At 37.4% G+C, this 26568-nt stretch overlaps 1 protein-coding gene across 3 annotated transcripts in view; it reads left to right on the top strand.

The window, feature by feature from the left end:
* The window catches only part of cyfip2 (cytoplasmic FMR1 interacting protein 2), a 78876-nt gene that overhangs the window by 23188 nt on the left and 29120 nt on the right, over nt 1–26568 (top strand). For 2 of the 3 annotated variants that reach the window (XM_008114795.3, XM_003223460.4), the window contains exons 7-25: nt 711–807; nt 1881–2009; nt 2625–2729; nt 5430–5521; nt 9934–10051; nt 10865–10984; nt 12484–12609; nt 13204–13370; nt 15082–15229; nt 15321–15474; nt 15853–16009; nt 16917–17013; nt 17123–17199; nt 18612–18720; nt 19376–19495; nt 20959–21158; nt 21812–21899; nt 23952–24095; nt 25304–25394. In XM_008114795.3, coding sequence (XP_008113002.1) covers nt 711–807; nt 1881–2009; nt 2625–2729; nt 5430–5521; nt 9934–10051; nt 10865–10984; nt 12484–12609; nt 13204–13370; nt 15082–15229; nt 15321–15474; nt 15853–16009; nt 16917–17013; nt 17123–17199; nt 18612–18720; nt 19376–19495; nt 20959–21158; nt 21812–21899; nt 23952–24095; nt 25304–25394 — 2339 coding nt within the window. The remainder of the gene's footprint in view (nt 1–710; nt 808–1880; nt 2010–2624; nt 2730–5429; nt 5522–9933; nt 10052–10864; nt 10985–12483; nt 12610–13203; nt 13371–15081; nt 15230–15320; nt 15475–15852; nt 16010–16916; nt 17014–17122; nt 17200–18611; nt 18721–19375; nt 19496–20958; nt 21159–21811; nt 21900–23951; nt 24096–25303; nt 25395–26568) is intronic. The other variant, XM_016995081.2, reaches the window with a different exon arrangement.

Raw genomic sequence — 26568 nt, 5'->3', positions numbered from 1 at the left:
TGTTTTTCAAAAAATACCCAAAAGAAAGAGAAAGTGGTATTCTGGCATTAACTTTGTGGCACAGGCTCCCTTTGTAAACCTCTTATTACATGGCAACAAACTAGCATTTTTGTTCTTTTTGTTGTGTTCCCTCAAGTTTTTTCTGACTTACGGTGACCCTAGGGCAGTTGTGTCAAACTCAAGGCCCACAGGCTGAATCCGGCCCACCATATTCTTTTGTCTGGACCTCGAGATCCTGGACTGCAACAGCTGTATTCCTTATCATGAGACATTATGACTAGAGCCTTTGTGAGCTGTGATATAGTTAACATCAGGAAGGCTACAGATTGTTCTTTTTTGTCAAGACAGTGGGATTTGAGTTTCGATACAAAGATATGATGTTGGATTTTAAAATGCCCTTCAAGCTTTCCCCATCCTCAGTACTGTTGGATTGCAATTCCATTATCTCCACATGGCAGATAATCAAAAGTGATGGGAGTTCTCATTAAATAACCTCTGGAGACCCAAATTGGGTAAAAACTCAAAGAACATTGATAACTACATAAAAATATAGTTGGCCCTCTGTGTCCACGGATTGTCTGTCCATGGATTCAACAGTCCTTTAAAGGCTGATGTGACCCTCAATGAATATGAGCTTGACAGCTTTATCCTAGGGAAAACATAATATATAATAACACAGTTGACATGATAGCATTTCTATTGCTTTTCAGAGCAGCCCAGTTTTTGAGGAAAATGGCTGATCCTCAGTCTATTCAAGAATCACAGAACCTCTCCATGTTCCTGGCAAACCATAACAGGATCACACAGGTAGAGTTAATTTTTTCTTTCTTCCATCATTTTCTCTGTAATGTTACTGCACATTTGTTTGACACTGTAGAGTAATTCTTCATTTCTATTTTTAGGACACAGCCTAACCTTTTGCATATCACATGACATAATTTAAAGGATTAGAGACAAGATCAGCAGTTGCAAAATTATGGCTTCTAGCCCCTCTTCAGCTCCCACCTCTCTTTTGTTTTAGTAGTAACTCAAGTTCTCCCTAAAGCCCCCATTTAAACATTTTGGAGTGAGAAATCAACCAAAAAGGTGCCCCAGCAAAAAACCTGTGACTGCCCCAGACAGCCTTTGCATTTTTAACCCCCCCCCTCCAGCAAACCCCCCCCCCCACTATTAGAAGAATTGAAAGTACAGTAAAAACTAAAAATAAAGCTTCTGAGGTGTGGGTGTAAAAATCCGCTCTTGCCACAGACACCCATTGCAGTCTAGACCTATGTTTAGATTCTTTTATTTACTGACATGCACACTGCCTACTCTAACATTGTTGTCAGATTGACTATGAGGCCGTTCAGATTGTGAAACAAGTGCTTCTACATAAGAAAATATTTTTGTAAATTTTCTCACGATAGATTTTTTTTTTGAGAAACGGTACTTAGCACTAGTACCAGTGCTTCTTTCATAGGAAAACTGACAGTATTTTTTTCAAAAACATTCCCAAAATGTAAAACAAAACAATAAAAAATACCCCTGATCTCTCATAATCTTGCCCACTTCCGAAAAAAAAACGTCTGGAGTTTTTGTTGTTGTTCACTTGGAAAGAATTAAATAAATAGTTATTATTCCTATTCTACAGCAAAAGTAAGAGTTGTGTTATGCTCAGAATGGCATTTTCCCAGTAACTAAATACTATGGTTTGAATACAAGAAAAGCATTGTCTATCTAAATGTTTTTACTCTTTTCAACAGATATGTTAACAGTGTATTACCTCTAAGGCCTTAAATGTATTGCCTATTTACTAAAGATAAAGATGTGTTCTTCAGAATTCGTCAGCATTGTCTTTTTTATTTGAAAATATTGATGGTCATATGTGTTTTCTTTTTTAGTGCCTGCACCAGCAGCTGGAAGTCATCCCTGGTTATGAGGAACTGTTGGCTGATATTGTCAACATCTGTGTGGATTACTATGAAAACAAGATGTATCTAACACCTAGTGAGAAGCACATGCTCTTAAAGGTAACCTCCCCAATGCTCTGCAAAAATTATCTGTGTCTCAGCCTTTCCTTACACTTTTTGGTTCTTTTATTCTACATAAATGACTATGAGTTGCTTGCATTTTTGTTTCATTCTTCTTTCATCATTTCTCTTTCCTCTATGTTTTGTCAGATTTCAGTTTTGGAAAACCCATTTTATATCCAGGAAACAAATAATAGTGAATAGCCTTTCTATACCTAGGAAAAACTGCTTGCCTTTCATCTTAATTCATAAATTATATTTGCAGTCCTCAGTATGGTCTCTTCAAGAATAAAGTTGACAGACGTGTTTTGCATTTTGGTGCAGTTTATCATCATTAACTCCCCTTTAGCAATGGTTTTCATCTCAGATACTAACTGAGATGAAGAAGGCTCATAGTTCAGGGAAAAAAAATGTTAGTTTCTTCCGTTCATAAGCTTCACAATTAGCAGTACTTCTCCCCGCCAGAGACCTTGGAGAACATCAACCAATCTATGTAGGCAGTACTGGACAAGATAGCAAGATGAACAAATGATTTGACCTAACATAGGGCAGCTTTCTGTGGTCATTGAAGAAATTCAGGAAATAAAATAAAATTAAATTCAATTTTTCATCTAGGTGATGGGTTTTGGTCTCTATCTGATGGATGGAAACGTCAGTAATATTTACAAACTCGATGCAAAGAAGAGAATCAACCTCAGTAAAATTGATAAATTCTTCAAGGTCAGTGTTTGGTATTATTTTGGTTTGTGGTTATTTCTGAAGGGATCTATAAACTCTTATATTCAGGTACTGTCTAGAAATAACAAATATTGTATCTGAATGATTGGCAAATATGCAATTGAACAGATGTATGACTTGATTCTCACACCTCAGTTTCCTCCCAGTTCCATCCCATTAATTTGCTGAGATGTTCATGAAGAAAGTGTCGCAACATCACTGCATATTCATGGCCATACATTATTCCTGCAATCAAAGCAACAGACTAGGGGGTCTAAATTTTTCAACTCCGTTAAGCTATCCCTTTGTACCACTTTCAGATATACATGCTAGTTTGTGATCATAGTTTACTATTGCTTACTAATTAAGGAAAGTGCTTTTATTGCTAATTTTAACTTATCTTCATTATGTTCCTGTAGCTGCACTCCCATCTTTTGCTGTTGAGATGTGACAGTACAGCTGTTCATCTAGCACCTAGAACATTCTTGTTTACTTGATATCGTTGTATTAATAGCCTTTGTTAATTAATCTGGTTCCAAGGACCATTAGCCTAGTTTCAAAACAACTTCCACAGTTCAGACATGTGCTCTGAAAAGTTCTGTTTTAGCCTTTTGTGCACTATATTTCCTCTTTTATGAAGATTCCAGAGTGATGACTGCATTTGACAAAAGGTAGTAGGGAAACCTATTTCTTCCAAATTCAGATTCTGGTTTGATGCCATATCTCAGAAATGAGACATGAAGAGAGCCATCAGCATCATAATTTAAGACTGTGGTGTCCCTGTCTGTTTAGTACATTGTGCAAATACATAGGATATCTTTGTACATATGGGTTAGGCCTTTGTCTTCTACTACCCAATATAATGTTTGCTGCATTAAAATGAGGAAGGCAAGAGAAATTGATTCATTAAATATAGTCATTTTATTTGGAACATGTCTAACCTTTTCTTCCATGCAGTTGAAAGATGCAGTCTTTGGCCACCCATTTCATAGTATGCTATTGGGACAGAGCACAAATAGAGGATAGTGGACTACCCTGGAGATAGTTGATTCAAACATGTCAACCAAGTCACATGCTTCAACGGAAAGTGGTGCAAAGGTGTAAAAAAGGCACATATTCTGATTTGAAACTATGTTCAGTCTTAACAATGAATAATGATAACTTGTGATACCAATCTCAAATACTTTTTCATTAAAGGGCCCTTCAGTATGTCAATCATTTCAATTCTGCTATTTTCTAAAATTTGTGCTCCAGTCAAGATGAGATGTATATTAATTTAGTCTCAACTTTATTACCGAGAAAGCTTGACTGTTGATTCTGGACAGTCTCACAGATTTTTGGGAAATTGTCCCATATTTAAGCATTTTAAAGTACAGTAGAGTTCCAGTTATCCAACTTAAACAGGCGGGCCCAATCTCGGATACCTGGATCTGTCGGATAACCAAATCTTTTAAGAAGCACGGAGCACGCTGCCAAGCAGCGGCACCCCCCGCGCTTCCCTAGGCCGGGGCGCCTGCCGAAGGGAGAGGTTTCCTCCCTCCAGCAGGGGCCTCGGATGGCGTCTCGGATGATAGGACACTTGGTTAACCAGGATTCTACTGTATTGCTGTATCATCTCCAATTTATCAATACAGTCATCAAGAAAAACGAATATTATCAATTATTGTTATTTTTAATATGAATAGTCTTTGCTTATAAGCACTCATCCAATTTTAGGGTATTTATGAAACTCTTGGTGTTATCTAGAGAAAGAAGGAATATTAACAAATATTGGAGAAATGGTTGAAAATGTGTTTCTCAAGTGTGCAAAATTTGCATGTTTTTGCATAAGAAGTAGAATTTTCTCTTTTGCCAATTATATGAATGCCCAGAAAATGTTGCCTAGAATACGCTACCTTGTGTGCAAAAAAGTGTGGATTTTGCACAAAATAACTTGCCAACTACAGCACTTTCTAAGCAGGAACAGCATTTTCATGTACTTCTTTCCTCTACTCTGCTACACACAGAATAGTCAGAACTGTTGTTTCTATGTTGAAATGACAATACGTTTCCCATATTTTAATCTTAGATATATACATAATAATAATAATAATAATAATAATAATAATAATAATAATAATAATAATAAATAAATGCTTGCTCCATTTTTGTAAGTGATTAAATCTGTGTTTTATAAACAATCAAATCCCATAATGGAGAACAATATTAGGATGCAGCTGGGTGCAATAGTATTCTCATACTCATTTTTGACTGGAAGTCAACATGAAGCTTCATTCACTATTTGCTCTTGAATGATGAATTTTGTTTGGATATTTGAGGTTGATACTGTTTTTTATTAATGTACACTCAGTTCTTGAATTTTGCATGCTAAGAAAATACTGTAATTGAACATTTTGTATTTTTAAATGCTTCTTGTGACATAGTGGAGCAATATTGTATCGAGGCAAAATTAGATAAAAATTCTCACCATATTGGATTATTGTCAAGTCAGTATTGTTTGAATCTGACTTTAGATTCCATTTAATTTGTCTCCATGACCTTTTTTTGTATTTATCTAGTTCATCTTGATATTGCTCTTTCTTCACCCAAGTGTTGTTGGGACCACTGTTCCAGAACCTCTACAACTCTGCTTGGTTATATTGCTCTCTCAGATAAAGAGACCCTCTCTGCCTTATTTAAACCATCTTTTGTTTTTTCTTCCAGCAGCTGCAGGTGGTTCCTTTATTCGGCGATATGCAGATAGAGCTGGCCAGATACATTAAGACCAGTGCTCACTATGAGGAGAACAAATCCAAGTGAGTGCCTGCCATAATGTCTCTTGGCTTCAGTGTGTCCTGGTCAAGAGAGGAAGTTGTCAAGACCTTGCAACTCTCCTACTCTCTTGTGTGTGAGATCTGTGCATGGGTGCCTGTGAGCATGTGTCCATGTGATTATGTTATTGAGCATGGCTCCATAAGAGAGAGTGTATTGGTGTAAGGTGTGTGTGGATTCATCATTTTATTCTTTCATAAAAAAGCAGTCCAGGCTTATGCATAACAAGATGTGCCTTGGCCCTCTGATATCAATTGATTGTATATCTGTTGAAATCAGTGGGCTGGATGAAATCATAGCTGTTCTCTTCTCACACAGAGCTCCCAATCTTCAGCAATCTCAGAAGTAGGAGTTAATTCATGCAGAAAGAAATATCTTTGAACATTGATACCTGTTAATTACAATTACCTTTGAATATTTACTCTACATCTAGGAAATTCTCAAGACATTTTGCTGCCTGAGAAAAGGATGAGATAGTATCTGTAGACCCTTAGTACCATGGAGAGAAGTTGACTGGCTTGATAGTAAGACAAAATGCTCCACCATGCCTGAGGATAACAGTCTGGCTGAAAAGTTGTAGAATAGGGGCAGCTGCCACTTACGCACAATCAGAATTTACAATATAAGGCAGTTGTCTTATGCTGTCTGGCCCTGTTTTAGCCTTTCCTGGTTTTTCACTGATTTAATCCAGTCTTTAAACATCCCAGATGTGTTAGATTGTAGCAAAATTACCATGTGAATTGAATTCATACAAGGCAGAATAGATAGAGTTGGAAGGACCCCTATGGGCCATCAGGTCTAAACCTTTGCTCAGTACATAATCTTCAGCATAAGCATCCCCAGCAGATAGCTGTCCAGTCTCTCTTTGAACATAAATACAGTCATTGTGTGTGGAACTTATTACATCTTTGAAGATATCCAGAGAACGAGGTCTCGCCACCTCTCTTGGCAATTGGCTTACTGTCAAGAAGATAGTGTCATGTTCCAACAGTTCTTGTGAGGAATTTAATATGACTGCTTTGCCTTAAGGTGGCAGCCTAAACTTCTGAAAGCATGAAACTCACATGCTACTTAGTCCAAGACCTGTGTTCTCCCTTCAGGCCTCTTCCCATAAGAGACACCCAGAGATAGGCCAGGCTAAATATGCCCCTTCAGGATCCTTCCACCTCACCATAGATGTTCAGGTTTTAAGCACAATGAAGTTCTGACTTCCAGGATAGAGCATCTATATTCCCTGAGAAATCTTCCAGGTCATGTTGTTCCTGACATCTTGTCTCAAATTACCTTCTTCCTATTTCCTGCTGCCTGCCATCCCATTACTTGCTCCTTCCACCTGTTTTGTCATTCACCTTTTTTCATCCTTTAGGACCTTACTCAAACCTGCTGGTCTTAAGTATATTGATATAAGACATTCTGATTGCACTTACAAAGATCCATATTGCTTCCTGTTGAGACATATCTCACTTCACCTGTCCCATATCATGTGCCATGACCCTGCCCTATCCTTTTGCTTGGATTCATTGTTTCCTATCTCCCCACATCATTCTGTCAGGCTTGCTGACTCCATTGTTATAATAAAAACATTCGAAAAAGGATGTATACCTTTGTGACTGCAAGTTTGAAAGATTACTAGTGGTATAGACTGAAAAAGTATATTCCCATGTGACTGATCACTAGTATCTGGGTGCCCGTGAGGATGTGGATACTTAACAAGAGCATATGGTGGACTGATAGGTGTGCATAAGGATGGGAGTGAGTTAATGGTTGAATGGCTTTGTATGGAATGTGGTTATGTGACAGCACAAACAGACTTTGAGTGTAACTTTATAAGTGTGGTTGGATATGCTGTGAATGTGTTTGAATGTTCATTGCTAGTTCTTGCATGTGCACTGTCTCGTTTTTGTATGCTGATGACTGTGAATGTGGGTATGAATGAAATGTGCTGGGAAAGTGAATGAAGTGTGCCTGCTCTGGATAGTTTTTATCCACATTTTTCAATAGGATATAAAATTCTCCAGAGCATGGACACAGAATTTTCTCTATCTGTCCAGTATAGGCTGCTTCTGGGAGGGTGCAGGAAGAGAACATCAGATGAAATGCAGAGTGAACTAGTTCAAGCTAAAATATCTAAACAAGGGAATTTTTGTTAAGGATTAAAATCACCTAGGGATAAAATTTCTGGAAGCAGAAATTGAACACCACAATCCATATGCAAAATGGCTCTGCTGCCTTTGAGAAAATGTTAAATCTCTCATGAAAGATAAATTTAAACAGATGTGAAGGTCAAATTAAATGTATATTTGAAGATCTTCCAGCTGAATTCATGCATATGAGAGGATGCATGGGTAGCCTCTTGAATTAGAATCACATGCAACAGTCTCTACATAGTTGTGTTTCAAGCAGCTGAGCAAGTAGCCGCTTCCATATGTGATTGTAATGACAGCTGTTAAGTTTGTTGCAAAGAGATATTCTGGTATCACATTAATACCATCTGTTGAAAGACCACCAGGTTAGTTAGAACAGATCTCTGACCTGGTAGATATTTGATACTTTATTTAGCTTTTCATTGCACTCCACAAATTCATTCTTTTGTTCTGTGAAGAGACCATAAATATAGTCATTATTACACGATGCTGTTTAAGTGTAGATGAAGACCAGAACTAGAAAAGGGTATTTTTGGGTACAATAGTTCCCAGAATGCCTTTGTCAGCATGTTGGCTGGGAGATTCTAGTATTCTGGCAAAAAGGTAATCTTTCCAATCTCAGAAGATGACGAGGACAAAAGAAGTGAATGATCACAGGAAAATGTCTGTTACAGAAAGTAATCAGTCTACAAAAAAAAAATCTATTTTCAATATAACCTGGTGAAAATGGCAGTGTTCTTTGAGTGTTTAGTTATGTAATTTTTTTGTTGTCAATGAGTCTCAAAGAAGGCTAAGAATCATGTGGACCTCTATATGTTACCAGATTGCAGTTCCCTACACAATAGTGAGGAATGCTGAGAGTTTTCATCCTCTGAGGGCAACGTAATTCTCACCCTTGTCTAATTGTATCAATAAGAGGTTTTACTCACTATCATGTATGTTTGTTTTTCGCTATTCATACCTAACCTTTATCTCGTCTATTGAAATCCTAATCTTAGCTGGATCCACAAAATCTAGGAAGGTCTTCATATCAAAACTGTTTGAAAATGTGTGTGTGTTTAATCTCATTTCTAATATCTTCTGTTCATCACAGTTGTCAAAATGTGAGATTTTTTTTCCTGTCGTCCTCACTAACAATTATTTTCTCATTCAGTTTCCAAACAGGGCAGCATGGCCCCTGCAGCTCTCTTCTCTGGAGAAGAGAATTTGAACATTGACTGATTGCATGACTCTTTTCCTATGTTCCTGCACTTTCATGCCCTTTCCTTTCCCTTATTCATTCCACCTTTGTGCTGAGATGCAATTAACTGTGTTTTTCTTTTATGGAAGATTAGATTATATGTAGCAGGCTGGGCTACCATAGCCAAGTCTCTGGCCATGCCTATTAACCTGTTGAATCCTTTGGGAAAAATGCAAAACTGAAAGGGTAAGAATAAAGTATTGGCAATGTCGGACTTCTGGAAATGTAGTTGGACATGATTATTGACAGCATAGTTAACATAAATGCTCCTACCAAAGAGATCTAGTAAAAATTCCAAAAGCCATTATGCACCCATCCCTGCTAAAAATTCTTAACTCCATGTGGCTGATGATACAAAACAAGAAATAAAATTTGAATTATGAAGCATTTTACATATCAGATAGCTAATAAAACTGTGACTGAACAAGTGAATAATTTGCAACTGTTGAAGGTAAAGAGTAATGAATGTATAAATACAGATGTCACATAATACTATTGGCATTGTATGATGCTTAAATTTACAATCCGTGTTTTTACATCAATTAGTAACCTAGAATCCAATATTGTTGAAGCTAACAGCGGTGGTCTGATTGACTATCCATAGGAACTTTTGGTCCTACATATGCCTTCTTTTTATGATAGATACTGAAGACCAGTCTTCATTTCCATCAGCATTTATTTTCCAGACTGCAGTTTAGTTTGCAGCCTATGATATTGCTGTTAGTCCAGTTTCCTCATGATTGCAAGGTAAGTGAAGTATAGGTCTATAAAGATGTTATGCAAGTTAAGGAATGTCCATAGTAAATAGCTTCTATATAATGTTATATGAGTTGGACCTGCCTTTATCAACAAGGTTCAGCACATTCTGTAATTAAGTCCAATAGCAAGCAAAAGCACACTGGGTATAGCATCATTTTTGTGGAATGGCGGAAGTAAAGCAAAGTGTTTGAAGTAGCAACTGTTGTTACTCTGTTATGAGAATTAACTTAAAAGCATTGGTTTTTTTGCCCAGGTGGACATGCACTCAGAGCAGCATCAGTCCCCAGTACAACATTTGTGAACAGATGGTACAGATCCGAGATGATCACATCCGTTTTATCTCTGAACTTGCTCGCTACAGTAACAGTGAGGTGAGAATTCATGAAAAGGAGAGGAAGCTCTTCCTGGCACAGTCCAGAAGATGAAAGAGGAAAATGTGTGTGCGTATGCACCATATTGGCAATGAAATCTATAGGCAAACAAACATAGCATCTTGGGCCTCTTTCATTAAAGTGCTGGTAATCTCCCTCTCAGAAGTAATCTGTGGATAATTACAGCTGCTGTTACAGTAAATGAAAATTGGTTTGCCCAGTTTTGTTTACCTTTACTGGTGGTGGTTCTCCAAGTACTGTGTCAGAACCTGATCTTTTTTTAGCATCCTTGCGGTCTTTTTTTATAGAAATGCCTGAGTTTCAATCAGGGACTTCTTGCATTCAAAGCAATGTATATTCCATTGCTTCCACTCAGTTCCTCTGTTTCCTTCTATTTTATATTCCATTGCTTCCACTGTTTGCATTCCACAGTTTTACCCAACATCTTATTTTTAATGTTTATACAAATAAACTTCCAGTACAATGAACATAAGCTAAACAGTTTAAGCAAACCTAGTAACAATTGAGCTTAAGACTGGGATGATTGACATACCACAAAAATAGGTACTGCATCTCATGTGACAGATGGTAAGTGTTGAAAATTGTTTTTCCCCCCATTATATTGTTAATTTCTGTGAATACACTGTCTTGAAACTCCTCTGTCATACACAAACACCTCAAAACTTTTGACATTCCTTCCAACATTTTTCTGAAATAGTTTTAAAGCGTTGTGGTGCTCTTGCTTTGCCGGTGCACTTATTGTCCTTCAGAATGTGTCCTTCAGAAGGATAGCTGTCTGTCTTCCCCTTTCAGGTTGTGACTGGCTCAGGCTTGGACAGCCAGAAATCAGATGAAGAATACAGAGAGCTTTTTGACCTGGCTTTACGAGGACTTCAGCTTTTGTCTAAGTGGAGTGCCCATGTTATGGAAGTGGTAGGTATTGGCCGAGACCATAGTCTTAGACAGGGGTCCCCAAACTAAGGCCCGGGGGCCGGATGCAGCCCTCCAAGGTAATTTACCTGGCCCCCGCCCTCATTTATAATATATTTTTATATCAGTTTTAATAATATAATATATTGTATCTATATATAGAAAAGGGTAATGAAATTTCGGCCTAGGACAAAACAACAAAACTACACATCCCAGAAACACTAAACTTGGCAGCACAACCCCTCATCCATGCCTCTACATTCATACAACAAAAAGAAAATAAAAATAAAATCCTAATTAGAGGGAGAGGAATAATTGTTTTTATCCAATTGCTGCCAGTTAGAAGGCTAAGCTCTGCCCACTTGGTCTCCTAGCAACCCACTCAGCCCAGGGGACAGGCAGAGTTAGGTCTCACTTAGGCCTCTTCCACACTGCCTATAAAATACAGATTATCTGATTTTAACGGGATTATATGGCAGTGTAGACTCAAGGCCCTTCCACACAGCTATATTACCCATTTATAATGGACTTAATGTAAGGTAAAACCTTTACTCTTTACCTTAACTACCACCAGTTCCTCAATACTTTATTTCCCATACCACCAGACTTCGCCACAGCAACACGTGGCTGGGCACAGCTAGTATACATATAATATTGATAATAATATTATCATTTTATACAATATAATACTAACAATAATATCATATAATAATATTAATTATATGTTATATATTACATATAATAGTACAGTATAGTGGTATAGTTCAATATAGTATAATGCTAATATTGTGCTATGCTAATAATATAATATATTGTATGTACGTACAGCTGCTCTGAGTTCCCTTTGGGGTGAGAAGGGTGGGATAAAAATGTAGTAAATGAATAAGTAAATAATTTTGGACTTAGGCTCGCCCAAAGTCTGAAATGACTTGAAGACACACAACAACAACAATCCTAATTAACCTGACTATCTCATTGGCCAGAAGCAGGCCCACACTTCCCATAGAAATCCTGATAGGTTTATGTTGGTTAAAATTGTTTTCATTTTTAAATATTGTATTGTTCTTTCACTGTTATTGTTGTTTTGCACTACAAATAAGACATGTGCAATGTGCATAGGAATTTGTTCGTTTTTCCCCCCCCAAATGATAATTCGGCCCCTCAACAGTCTGAAGGATTGTGGACGGGCCCTCTGCTTTAAAAGTTTGAGGACCCCTGGTCTTAGATGTGCTTTATCATTAGGTGTGGTGGTTTGTCATAAGGGCTGTTGGTTTCTTTTTTTGTTTATAATCCACATTTCTCCCCAAAATGATACTTAGGGTCGTTCTTTTGATGAGAAAAACACATCTAAATATTGCTCACAGGCCACATACCATAGCATTAGGAAAGTAGAGGTTTTGTATATAGTGGAAAGATTGCGTGATCTTGAAATGATTCAAACAGTTTTCCCAAAATAACAACAGTCTAGCTAAATTGTTTCTGCTTTTATTTTCTTTGCTCAGTATTCCTGGAAACTGGTCCATCCTACCGATAAGTTTTGTAACAAAGATTGCCCAGGCACTGCTGAAGAATATGAGAGAGCTACGCGGTATAATTATACCAGTGAAGAAAAATTTGCCTTTGTTGAGGTGAGTGGCTATTTTGGCTTGTTGTTTAAAACATTCTTTCATTTGAAAGATGATTGGAGTATCCATTTAAGAAAATTGAGACAGTCTCTTCATATTACAGCATGATTCAGTTTTGGCAGAAAAACTGCTGTGTATTTGCACAAATATGAAGATTGGGAAAATGTTTATCAAACAATATTAAAATTACTTTAAGAATGGACTAAGATTTTCCTCCCAGAATGGAATAACATATTTATAACAAAGTTTATCAAGTACAATTAAACGATCAAATTGTAAAGCAAATTACCTACGTGAATGGAAAGTTCGTACAGTTAGCATATGCACACCTTCTGCAAAAATGGATTCAACCACAGCTTGAAAGTATCCTCCCTGAAACAAAATTCCAAAAAACCAAAGCTTGATTTTGCCATTTTAAATAAGGGACATTGTTTTTTCCATGCCGTTATATAAAACAGGACTTGAGCATCCATGGATTTTAATATCCATGGGTGGTTCCTGGAATCAAACTCCAGTGAGTACCAAAAGCTTTCTGTGCTTTATTTACTACAAAAGGAAAAATTACATAATGTTACCATTTTGTTTTTAATTTTTCAGGTGATTGCTATGATAAAAGGTCTCCAAGTACTTATGGGTCGCATGGAAAGTGTCTTCAATCAGGCCATCAGGAACACAATCTATGCTGCTCTGCAGGATTTTGCTCAGGTGACACTTAGAGAGCCACTGAGGCAAGCTGTGAGGAAGAAGAAGAATGTTCTCATCAGGTGAGACATGACTTCGATAAGCAAAACTTTCCTACGTCATAGGCGATCTCTTGTGGCTGAGTATGATTATCTTCCAAGAGTAGAGTTTTGACAGTGGAGCCATAAGTAGCTGTAGAGACCGATTCTGGGTCCGCATAGGCTTTCGCAGTGGACATAATTTCCAGGTGAAAGGCAGTCCTGACAAGGGTTTGCTTGGTGCGTCTTCTTCTTGGCATGTTTCTTTCATCCTCTATTCATGCCTTTTCAAAATTTACAGCACTGTTGGTAACAACTGATCTCCAATTAGAATGCTCAAGTGCCAATGCTTCCCAGTTCATGGCCTTTATTTTTAAGGTTAACTTTAAGCCCATCTTTAAAATCTCTTTTGCTGTCTACCAGCATTGCATTTTACATTCTTGAGAATAGATTTCTCCAGTCACTTATGGACCCATTGCCAAAACTCTACCCTTGAAAGACAATCATACTTGACCACGAGTGATCGCCTATAATGATGATGATATTTATGCAAACATCTCATTGTCAATATGCAATTTATCATGTGCTACTTTGGGCAAAGCATTAGAACATAGATACAGAAGAGTGCATATGCAAAGCATTAAGTATCTCCATAAAAATTCAACATTTTTAAAAAAAATACATGTTCAATATACTTAACTATAATAAATATAATCTGCTCTCCTTCCAGGGAATTCTCTGCAACTTACATATGGTTCCCAGGTGTTTTTTTCTTTATGAGATCCTTCTCTGGTCTTATCAATGTTTTGCCTCAGATATGTTGTGGAAAACTGAGAAGCATTTTAACGTAATATTTTATCTTAGTTTTGTTCTATTTTAAAATAATTATGGGAAAGTGATTTGTTTAGTATCACCAATGTATAATTGGGTTATATTTTCTGATGCTCTAGTTGTGAAATTCTCCCATAGGAATTATTTTAGGACTATCAAGACCACAACTTTATGTATAATAACTGGCTTGGCATGAGGTCTGGATTCATATCAGGCAACCCATCTGTTATCATTGAACCAGCCTGACTACTGGAGGAGGGGATCAGAATGACAGCTACAGACCCTAAGTTGGGCAAAGGTCTGAATTCTGTGACAGAATCCAGACATTTCCTCAACTTTGCATAGCTCTAGGGCAAGGCCATGTTAAGGCGGCCTTGCCCTGCATTATCCTGGATTAGCCCTGTGTAGTGTTTTGCTGCTGCAAGTGAAAATCCCTGGTAAGGGTGGAGATGGGGAAGACAATGTGTTAAAACATAAACATTATATGTTACACTAAAATGCTACTTCTCAATATAAACAATGGTAATAAAATACTAAAAGAAAATAAAACATAGCTTCTACCTATCTTTTCTGTGGTTATACAGTAACTCCCAGTCTTCTACTCACCCTCCATAATAATTTAAAATGTTAGTTAATTTGTAAAATTAACTCACATCAATCGGCAAAGCAAGAATCATCTGATCACCTTCATTATTTGTCAAAAAGTCAGTTAGGGTTTCCAGACCCTAAAAAAAGATGCTAACAGCTTTTGTCCAATCAAAGTAGACAATTTAGCAATTTCTGCTAATTCATTTCTTTAATGTAAACATCAACATATTGGTCCTGTTATCTTATTAGGTCAAACTTCAGAAAAAGTGATTGTGCTGATTTCATTTGGTAAGTGTCTTGGCATAATGCCTATCTAATTCTATTTTCAACTTTTTAGTGTCCTTCAGGCAATTAGAAAGACCATCTGCGACTGGGAGGGAGGGCGCGAGCCTCCAAATGACCCTTGCTTGAGGGGAGAAAAGGACCCCAAAGGTGGTTTTGATATCAAGGTTCCACGGCGAGCTGTAGGGCCTTCTAGCACACAGGTATATGTTTCCCTCTCAATAATTGGATTTTCCCACAGAGAATGATGCATTTGTAAAGATTGTAGTAACAACATTTAATGTCTGCTTACAGCTTTACATGGTGAGAACTATGCTGGAATCCCTCATTGCAGATAAGAGTGGCTCAAAGAAGACACTCAGGAGCAGTCTTGATGGACCGATAGTGCTGGCGATTGAAGAGTTCCACAAACAGTCCTTTTTCTTTACACATCTTCTCAATATAAGTGGTATGTAGTATTGACAATTCTCATGTGAAAACACAGTTGATTTGCATCATATTTTTAAAAGAATGGCAGTTCCTAGCCCACACCACGTCATTTGCCATAGCTTAATTGTTTTTAGGTCTGAACTTGATTTTTATGAAGAATTGCTGGTATTTAAACTGGTTTATTGAATATTGGTTCAAGAAAAGCCTATATACATATTTTTCAGAAAAAAGTGTATAGCATTTTGTGTATTCTTTTTTTAATGTTGAATGTTTATTCTACATTGTCATTTTTAATTATTTTTAAACAATTAGATTGCAGAATTGTCAGTCTGTACAACATACTTCTTTAGCATTAAACCTTTCTTGTGCTTGGTGGTGGGGAACATTGTGTTTTCAGAGGCCCTCCAACAGTGCTGCGATCTGTCACAGCTTTGGTTCCGAGAATTTTTTCTGGAATTGACCATGGGTCGTCGAATTCAGTTTCCTATTGAGATGTCTATGCCTTGGATTCTAACAGACCACATCCTGGAAACCAAAGAACCTTCCATGATGGAGTAAGAGCTAAAAGATTATTTTTTCTCCTTTGAATATGCACTTTGAGTTTCAGCTCTTCTGACTTGGAATAATGAAGACTAGTGTCTAGATATAGGAATGGGATGAGTAAGGGCCTCTTTCTTTGACCTAAAACCTATTTAAGTTAGAATTGAACATGGTAAGTAGCCAGAGAAGGAATCAATCCAATGCAGGTTCAGATGAGAACAGGTGCCCAACTCTAGGCTATCTTCTCAGCCTTCCTGACTGAAATACCTGAATCCCAAAGGCAATTCAGTAGTTGGGTTGCTTGCTAGTCAGCCGTTTAGTGCATGGTAAACCAGGGTCACACATCCCCAGATCTCAGGACAATATAAGTGAGAGCCAAACCCTAGGTCAGTCCCAAGAGTAGACTTCTTCTCCATCCAGAGGTCAGAACCTGCAGAGACCATTCCTTTCACCAAAAGCTACCTGCCGTTGCCAGCCTATTCACTAACAATACCAGTTTATGCATTTTTTTAAAAAAAAAATGTAGTACAGAACTGACAGTTAACAAGGTGTAGTAGTTTGGGTATTGGGCTAGGAATCTGGAGATCAGGGTTAAAATCTTTGCTCAAAGGATGAAAATCTATTAGGTGACCTAAGGCAAGTCATATTCTGTCAGCCTTGAGAAGGGCAAAGGCAAACCTCTTCTGAACAAATCTTGCCAAGAAAACCTCATAAGTTTAACTTTGGGTTGTCATAACTCAGAAATTATTTGAAGGCGCACAACAACAAGTTGAAAAATGGGCATACCTGGTCCACCTGGTTTTGAAGTTGGCATTTGATTATGCTTTTCCTGCATACAAGGGGGTTGGACTAGATGGCCAATGTGGTCTCTTTTAATTCTGTGGTTCTATGATTCTATTCATGGGTATCCCTTTTTTGCAGGTATGTGCTCTATCCATTGGATCTCTACAATGATAGCGCATATTATGCTCTGACCAAATTTAAAAAGCAGTTTCTCTATGATGAAATTGAAGCAGAAGTGAGTTTCTTTTCCATTCTTTCACTGATGATTTCTTTTTATTTCATAAAAAGCTTATTCACAATTATCCATATTTGTTTTTTAATTATTATTTTCTTCCTTCCACTAGGTTAACCTGTGTTTTGATCAGTTTGTGTATAAACTGGCAGACCAAATATTTGCTTACTATAAAGCTATGGCTGGCAGGTATGGCACTTCCATTGATTTCCCCCTCATACTAAAACATGTTTATTTTGGTCCAGCTCAGGACTTTGTTACATCAGGTGACCTGCATTTCTGTAAGGGTTGATTACTTCTGTATCTGAGGATCATTAGCACTTATAATGAATTATTGACATTTCTGTTCTCCAGGTGCCATGTTTTAGCATTGCATTGTGAAATTGAGTGGCAAGGATTTGAGATCTGATTCTCATGTTTCATGAGGAAGAATTAATATGCTGCAAACTATTTGGCCTTCTCTTCTCCAATATTGTGTATTTTTGTCTCACAATGCAGGCACCACAATTGCAGCTGGTGCAGATCTGAGGACTGCACCTGTATCGAGGGCAGGATTTACACTACCTTATAATGCAGTTTGATTTGTACTGTAGTACATGATATGACATGACATGTACATGACATGATACAATTATGTAGATCCAGCCTTTGTGTAATTCCTATGCTAATATGAGAAGGTTATATGGGGGGAATATGGGTAGAGTCTGGAGTGCATATGTAAAATTCCAATTTTTACCAATAGACCAGTTTTTCTGAAAAACAGAATTATGAATGTCAGTGTTAGCTTCAAAGTAATAGCATAAAACCCAATGCTTTAGCTACAGCAAAAAGAAGGAATCAATTTTTTAATTAATGATACAAGATAGAAAGCTCTAAAAAAATAGACCAGTCTACATGTTGTTGGTAGTCCCAAGCAGAGTTGACTACTTGAATCAGTTGGTGAACAAGGAGTCAATATAAAAGTAAATTTCATTGACTCACTAGGTCTTCATTAGTTGATATTAATAACTGGAAATAAGACCTTTACAGTGTTTCCTAGCCTAGTTCACTCTAGATCAAGGATGGGCAAATGTATGGCACCCAGGGACTATTCAGCCTCCTTGCCATACAGGCCACACACTAATAGCAGGTTCAAAAAATTCCACTTTGCTTGCAGTCTCCCTCAAAATGCTGGCAGAAAGCAATATTCTAGCTTGCCTATGGAGTTCAGGATGTTTGTGGGAGGGGAATATTTGTATATATTTCCCCACGCTTGGAGGAAGCTTTCTGCTTGATATGGGAGGCAAAATTGTATACAAATTGTGCTGAAAATTGTTTTAAAAATTGGAGGGCAGCTTTGGGAGAATTTGGGCTTCAGAGCTCATTGGGGAAGAGGTCTAGGGACTGCATGTGGCCTGCAGGCTGCAGTATCCGAATCTCTCCTATAGATATTTTGGATTGGAGGTCCAAGATGAATTCAGTGACCGTGATCAATGAACAGGGATGATGGTAGCTGTACTTGCTCCATAGATTTCTTTCTAGGTATAATCTAATTAATCAAGTGAATTAACCCTGTAATATGCAACCAAGTATAAATATTGACAAACATTTTCCAATTGCAGTGTCTTATTGGATAAACGATTCCGGGCTGAATGTAAAAATTACGGAGTAATTATCCCTTACCCACCTTCCAACCGATATGAAACATTACTCAAACAGAGGCATGTCCAGGTATGACACAGTCAGTCCCAACAAAATTCCCAATCTTTTATTTTTTCCAGGAAGCAATGATGGATTTACACATTCATTTTACATCCTTAAGTATGCATGTGTGTATGGTATTGTGAGTGTGCATGCCACTCTGTCTTGCAGAAGGGTGTACATAGCTGCATGTCTTTATAATTTCTTATAGCACATCTTGGAATGAGCAGATCAGTAATAAATATGTCTATATGTGGTATGAAGCATATAGTCTAACTTAAGCAAAATAATAGACAGTAGCGGGGTCAGCAAGTATAGTTGGCATTTTTCTCATCCATGTTCTCTTCATTTCTGTTAATAGCATGCTCTTCTCATCCCCACACCCCATCTGTGTCACTTGTTTTGTCTTGCTTTCATATAGTCCAGTGAGTACTTCCTTACAACCATTGTGTGCACATAACTGCACTTTTATCTACCCTTCACATCAAAGAGCAAGGCAGCATGTATTAGTCTGCAAGTCTGGATCTGCTCATTTCACGAAATTGAATAGGCCAAATTCCTTATCTCAATTTTAGTAAAGACACACTAAACAATGCATTGTGGTTCCGGTTTTGTTCTTTATCTACATTTTGTCCCAAATATGCTCCTACTTTTAATTGTCCTCTTATTTTCTGTCTCCTAACAGCTACTAGGAAGGTCAATTGACCTAAACAGGCTTATCACCCAGCGGATCTCAGCTGCGATGTACAAATCATTAGACCAGGCAATTAGTCGCTTTGAGAGTGAAGATCTGACCTCCATCGTGGTAAGCATTGTCCAGATGAAAGTAAACAGAATGTCAAGTAGTAGTAGTAGTAGTAGTAGCAGTAGTAACAATAACAATAACTTTATTTTTATTTCCTGCCACCATCTCCCCGAAGGGAGTCTGGGGACCATGCCCAGCATAAACAAAGATTACAGACTAAAACACTTTTAAAAAGAAGTAACACATTAACAATCTAATTAAAATAAAAACAGCGGAGTAAAACTATCATAAAATACATCAACCAACATCAACAACCAGTAAACCAGGACATGTTGGGCATGATCAAATTTGAGAGGGCAGGGCAAGGACTTGTGCAAAACGCAGACTATAGGGACAGAATTGGGGGTAAAGATGAGCTATGAGAAAACCTAATCAATAAATTAGGGCTGGGCAAACTTGATCAGGGACTAAAGTTGTCATTCCTTCTTATTACACAGATGTTCCATTTCTGATGCATCTCTGACTGACTGCATATTCTGTTATCTTCAGCCACACTGTTAGTTAAATTATACAGTTATTAATATCTTTATTTGTGGTAGATTCAGTTCTGCTCATGTATGCATTACAGACAACAGTCATGAGATTGTGTTGATAATCCTCTGTATCTTGGTTATTGTCCACATTTTACACTCTTATTTCCAGATGAGAGAGGTCTCATCAACCTTTACATGCAATTCTTGAATTAAAATTTTGTTTTAATATGGATCAGATTTCTTGGCCTTTATATTTTCAATGAGGAATCAAATTCATACACCAGAGTGATAATTTTCAGGTCAGTCAGTATGTTCAGTTGCTAGAAAATTGTAGCTAGATAGCAGGCCAGTGATCAAGGAAGTTCTATCTGTAGTTTCAGAGCCATGTGTCAGGCTGGATCTACACTGCCATATAATCTGCTTTGAACAGGATTATGGGAGTCTACACTGCCATATAACCCAGTTCAAAACAGATTATGTTGACTAAATAAGGCAGTGTAGATGGGGCCTCAATTGGAGGTCCCCCCTTCCCAGTTCGCAGTATGATGTTATAACAATAAGGATTGTAAGAATTACTTGCACATTGCCTTATTCTTCTCCATGCATCTGTTCAAATCAGGAATTGATTAAGGCTTCCTTAACTAGTATACTCACAGTTAGCAACTTCTTAGGAAAGTATCTTCACAAGATAAGAGCATAAGAAGATCCCTGATGGGTCACGGAGCTCAGTTTGTCCTTATGAGTTTCTTGTATGAAACCTAGCAGTGCTTCTCCTCACATTTCCCATCAACAGGTTTCACCTGTTGCAAGTATCCAAATGTCATGGATACTCCATCCCTTATACGCTCTCCATTCCTTATACGCCTCCCAACTTGACGTTATAGTAAAATAATATCCATGTTGTACAGGCTTTACTTTATATTGGAATAACTCATTGCTGGAACTTGATCATGCAAAACATCTTTTTGCTGCTTCTTTCTCTGGATACAGGAGCTGGAGTGGCTTTTGGAGATAAATCGCCTGACACATAGACTACTGTGCAAACACATGACCTTGGATAGTTTTGATGCCATGTTTCGAGAGGCCAATCATAATGTCTCAGCTCCTTATGGACGCATCACACTGCATGTCTTCTGGGAGCTGAATTTTGACTTCTTACCTAATTACTGCTACAATGGGTCTACTAACAGGTAAGGAAATCTCAACATTGAGTGCTTTGTTGCTATCTTTGAAGATTAGATTTGAGTCACATTTTTGCTCTGTATCCATCCATGTGGAAACTAAGTTGAATTGCATAAATTGATTAAGCAGAATATGTGTTACAGTAACTTTAGATATATTTTTGAACGTACCACGAATGGGGCAGCCTTGGTTTTAGATCAGAAATGTATTTTAACTAAAATATAACTGGAAAGGTTGGTTGTGATGAGATGGTGTGGCATGTGGAGTAGTTGAGGAGGACAACATAATATTGACCTTTCCAAGTAGTTTAATATTAGGTAGACTGAATAATATCAACCAAAATGTTTGTGCTACTATATTACAAAGAATTTATGGAATAAATGATGGATAAAAAGATGAGCTATGAGAAAATGTACCTAATTTTGGACAGCCTAGTAAAAATAATAGCAATCTGAATAGTGACTAGATATTGTCATTACATCAAGCAAAATCAAACATATAGCTATCCAGCAATCTTGGTAGATGAATACAGTGGGGAACTTCAATTTGGGAGGTGGGTGATCATTTATTTTGTACAGAGTTTTGATTCAGAAAATTGGACACAACTGCTTCAAATAAGCTTATGATAAATCCATTTTCCTTTCATTTTCCTAAACACTAGATTTGTGCGGACAGCCATTCCATTCACCCAAGAACCCCAGAGAGATAAACCAGCCAATGTTCAGCCGTATTATCTTTATGGATCCAAGGTTAGTCAAGAAGGATATTTCCTGTTCATTTTGGAGGGAATTTATTTAGGAAAGTAGAACATGTGGTGGGATCTCATACATCACAGATTATACGGATCGAAAACAAATGAGAGAAAGCAATATAAATTGAGCAGGGGGGCTTTCATTTAATGACCTAAATCTGTTGCAGTAACATCAGAATTTTTCTTCCTTGTCCCTTGCAGTCTTGTTAAAAATATATAAAAAACATGCCCTGAGAGTTCTCAAACCCTTTCAAGGAGTACAGTAGAAAGTGTTACTGAGAACAGATGAGGGATTGTCCCTCATCCACCTGTGCTTACAGAAGATGCTTCTATGAATGCAGGGTCAATTCTAGAATTTAAGAAATAGCTGATAATTCAACCTCATGTATCTTTATTTTATTTATGTATATGTGTATTTGTTTCTAGTAAAAGAACTTTTTTATTTATTGAGAGGAGTGGGGAATCACATATGCTGGTCCAATGTTGCCTCAGTGTCTTTGGATTTGACAAAAGCTCTGGGATGTGTTTCTATCCTTATGTAACTTGTGTATATAGAGGCTCTCTTTGCTGCTAGAACTCACGATTGCACACAGACCTTAGAGGAAAATTCGATGTACTCTATAAGTTCCCATAGGATTGCAGCCTGACATGCCAGCTGCAGCCATTATGAACTCATGTGTGATTTAAAATACTCTATTGTGAATAAATGTCACTGTCAGATTTATTGATTTGAATTTTGTTCTGCCTCTGTCGGAAAAGATTATTGGATGAAATATGGCTATTTGGATCATAATATTGAAATCGGTTAGATCTGCCTGCCTGCAAGCCATCATTAATGTACAGAGGAAGCTGAAAGCATGATAGTCATTAATTTTGTTTTACAGCACTGTCTGCCCTTTACTAACTTGTTTAATACTTTTCAGTAAAAGAATTTGAATTCTCTGACATTAATATATCTCAGTGTAAAATGAAGCAGTTTTCAAAAGGATGCCCATTTGGGCAGTTTTTATATTACTTGTAACAGAAAATACTGTAGGTGGTTTGCATAATATCACTTTGCTCCCGATGAGTGTTTCATTCCAATAGTGCTTTACAGTTTCCCTCATTGTACCTGTCATCTCAGTTCTCTTATGGAGCCCCGATGGCGTAGTGGACTAAAGCCTCATGACTTGAAGGTTGGGTTGCTGACCTGAAAGCTGCCAGGTTCGAATCCCACCCGGGGAGAGCACGGATGAGCTCCCTCTATCAGCTCCAGCTCGATGCGGGTACATGAGAGAAGCCTCCCACAAGGATGGTAAAAACATCAAAACATCCGGGTGTCCCCTGGGCAACGTCCTTGCAGACAGCCAATTCTCGCACTCCAGAAGCAACTCAAGTTGCTCCTGACATGAGGGAAAAAAATGTTCTCTTATCCCGTTATTAGTGATGGGATATACAGATGTTTTAATATGCATATACATAATATACAGTATCAGGCACATGTTTATTTCAGTTATTCATTTTTATAGTGTACCCTATATTCGAAGATCCTGGGATTGTTTACTATAAAAATAAATTTAAAACAATAAATAATAATAATTAAAAGGTTCAAATATATTTAAAAGTTTTTCAGTTAAAAACACAGATAATTTATATCAACTCATTTGAAATATGGTACTAGAGAAGAGGTCTACAAATACCTTGGACTGCCAAAGTTCCATTTTGAAATAGGATACCATGTTTATTCTTCAATTCCACAACTGTAGATTGCAATTCTTTTCACTCTTACTTTTGAAACAGGGATGGAGAGCTGCTAGCCCACAGGCTAAGTCCATCCAAATCCCAACTGTTATCTCAAGTCAACAATCCATTATATCACCAGGATTCACAGTTTGTTTATTAATTGTCTTTTTAAACCTCAGGGAAAGGCACAGGACAAAATGAAGCCAGGCCCTGGGCTTTCCTTCAGGCTTGGTGGAGCCACTTCGTCCCATCCTCAAGGGCCCCTGGTGATAATTTACTGACTATGCTTTGCTTCTAGTAACGGTCTTGTTCCTGTTTCCTTCCCCAGCCACTCAACATTGCCTACAGCCACATCTATAGTTCGTATCGGAACTTTGTGGGGCCTCCTCACTTCAAGACAATCTGCCGCCTCCTTGGATACCAGGGTATTGCTGTGGTTATGGAGGAGTTGCTCAAAATTGTCAAGAGCCTGGTAAGGGTGGGATTTGAACTTACGCATGAGGCTCAGGCCAGAAAGTCAGACCGCTCTGGTTGGGACATAATGTATTAAAAGTATATTATTTTTGTGCATGTATTTAGCATATGCTTTCTAAGAAAGTTAGAAGAGTGTTTATTTGTATCCATAACATTTCAAAATCTGATTTTGTTTATACTGTGGTCCCTTGGTATCCACCGGGGTTAATTCTAGGATCCCCTTTCTCTCATGGATACCAAAATCCATGGGTGCTGAAGTCCCATTATATGCAATAAAAGATATCCCTTATGTTCAATGGCAAAATCAAGATTTGCCTTTTGGATTTAAATATATATATATATATTCAAGCAATTTGCCTTGAAATTAGGCACAAACATGCACACAAAGATTTGTTTAGGATTAAGTTGTTTATCTCCTTAAACAAAAGTTAAATCGACAACCATTTTTGAATATGTGGTGGTGTTTTTTGTGAGCTGTTCATGGTACAGGGTGGGATTTGCTTATCAGTTTTTTAAAAAATACATCTATTTTGGATATACCTACATGTTGGACTACTGTGGAAGTATTTTACTATATTTGTTCTATATTTGTTCATACTTAATTTTAATATTCTTAGGTGGCTCACATCAGCAAAGTACATCACAAAGTGAAAGTGGTAATTTCTAGAAATCTGTAAATATGCCCACTGTGAGTGACAGACATCTGTTTCATCAAGCAAATTATTCCTGGTGATGTTTAGAAGCTGCTGTGAAGCCCTAGATGACCACATAACTTCAGATAGTTTCCATATGACATCAGAGATTCAGCCTGAAGCCCCCATATGAGCTTTTCTGGATGCTCAGATTAGGAAACACTCATATACGATTTATACGACCTGAAGAGAAACCAGAGTATAAAATGAGATATATTTTAAATGACAGTATGATGTGAACTAGCCTCTGATTTCTTGTACCCAAACTTTGTACTCAGAATGAAGATGGGGAGCCACAGAATCTTTAATATTTCCATAATTCAGCATATCATCAGAAATAAGACTGTTTTCTGCTTAGGAAAAGGAGAATCAAAGTTTCTGGAAGCCAAACATTTTGGCTGACTATTAAAACTGTCCAAAACTTGTGTACTCAGAGCTGACCTCCTTATAAAGAAACATTCAACTTTAGGGCTGTTTCTTACGTCTGATTTTTATCTTTCACTGCTTCTTGTAGTTGCAAGGGACCATCCTTCAGTATGTGAAAACCTTGATAGAGGTGATGCCCAAAATCTGCCGCCTGCCAAGGCACGAGTATGGATCTCCAGGTTGGTACTTGGATCGCATTATGACTCATCTATAAATGTTAATTCTTTGTTATTTATGGCACTTGCGTTATATCCCTTTTCCATGGTGATTTAGATCAATTATCCTGGTTCAAAGAACAAAAGGGTATGGCTCATTTAAAATCTCACAATGAACTACAGCTCGACATAGATTTGAATATCAAACCAGTAGTTTAAGTCCCGCGCTCTGTCCACTATGCCATACTCCCACTAAATAATTTATTATTATTTAATGAATAGGTTATTTTTAATTCTGATCTTTTTCCTCATAGCAGTACATATCTCTGCATCTAAGAGATGTTTGTTTATGTGTAAATATCTTATTTCAGGACTTGTATATGGCAAAATGAAGTGGCTTCATTTTAGGGCTTTAACATAAGATTTGATGTCTGGAGGAGTTTCTTGATGAGAAAGTGAACCAATACAGATATCAGATTCCATGTGTATGTTTAGTGATTCTTCAGGAAACTTATGTGTCATAGTGCACAATGAGAGCACTATTGTGCAGTTTATTAAAAATCTGTATTATTTTTTGAAAAAACAAACTGAAAGTTTCATTTACATCATTTTAAAAACTTAAAATAAATTTTAAATTTTTGTTACAACAATGGGTAAAATGAGCCTCACTATGGTTCAGGTCCAGCCTATTTGTCTAACCGCGTCTCCCTATATAGACTACCTCGTGCACTGCGGTCAGCGGAGGAGGCCCTGCTCTCAGTCCCACCCGGTCACAAGCATGGTTGGTGGAAACAAGAGAGGGGGCCCTCTTCGTGATCTCTCCCTGCCTCTGAAACTCCCTCCCTAAAGAAATAAAAATGGCCCCCTCTCTCCTCTCCTTCAAAAAACTATTTAAAACACATTTATGTAACTTAGCATATAGAGAGGAGGGTTAACACAACCTGCACTTCAAAGTTGCTAAGGTCTACATTGAATTACAACTGACGCTTGACACTTTCTGGAGTTTGTTGTCTTAATTGGTCTGGGATACACTTTATGCAATCATGTTTTATTGGTATAATTGTTATTTTTAAAAATTTATTTCTACATTTTAATCTGAATGTTTACTGTAAAAAGTCTGTTAATATTATTTCACATTTTTGATATTCTATGATGTAATTGTGCCATTTACTGTTTGCTTTTTTATATGCATGTAAAC

This window comes from Anolis carolinensis, chromosome 2 (genome assembly GCF_035594765.1).
Source record: "Anolis carolinensis isolate JA03-04 chromosome 2, rAnoCar3.1.pri, whole genome shotgun sequence".
NCBI classification, from domain to species: Eukaryota; Metazoa; Chordata; class Lepidosauria; order Squamata; family Dactyloidae; genus Anolis; species Anolis carolinensis.
This window is presented reverse-complemented; position numbering and strand designations above follow the sequence as displayed.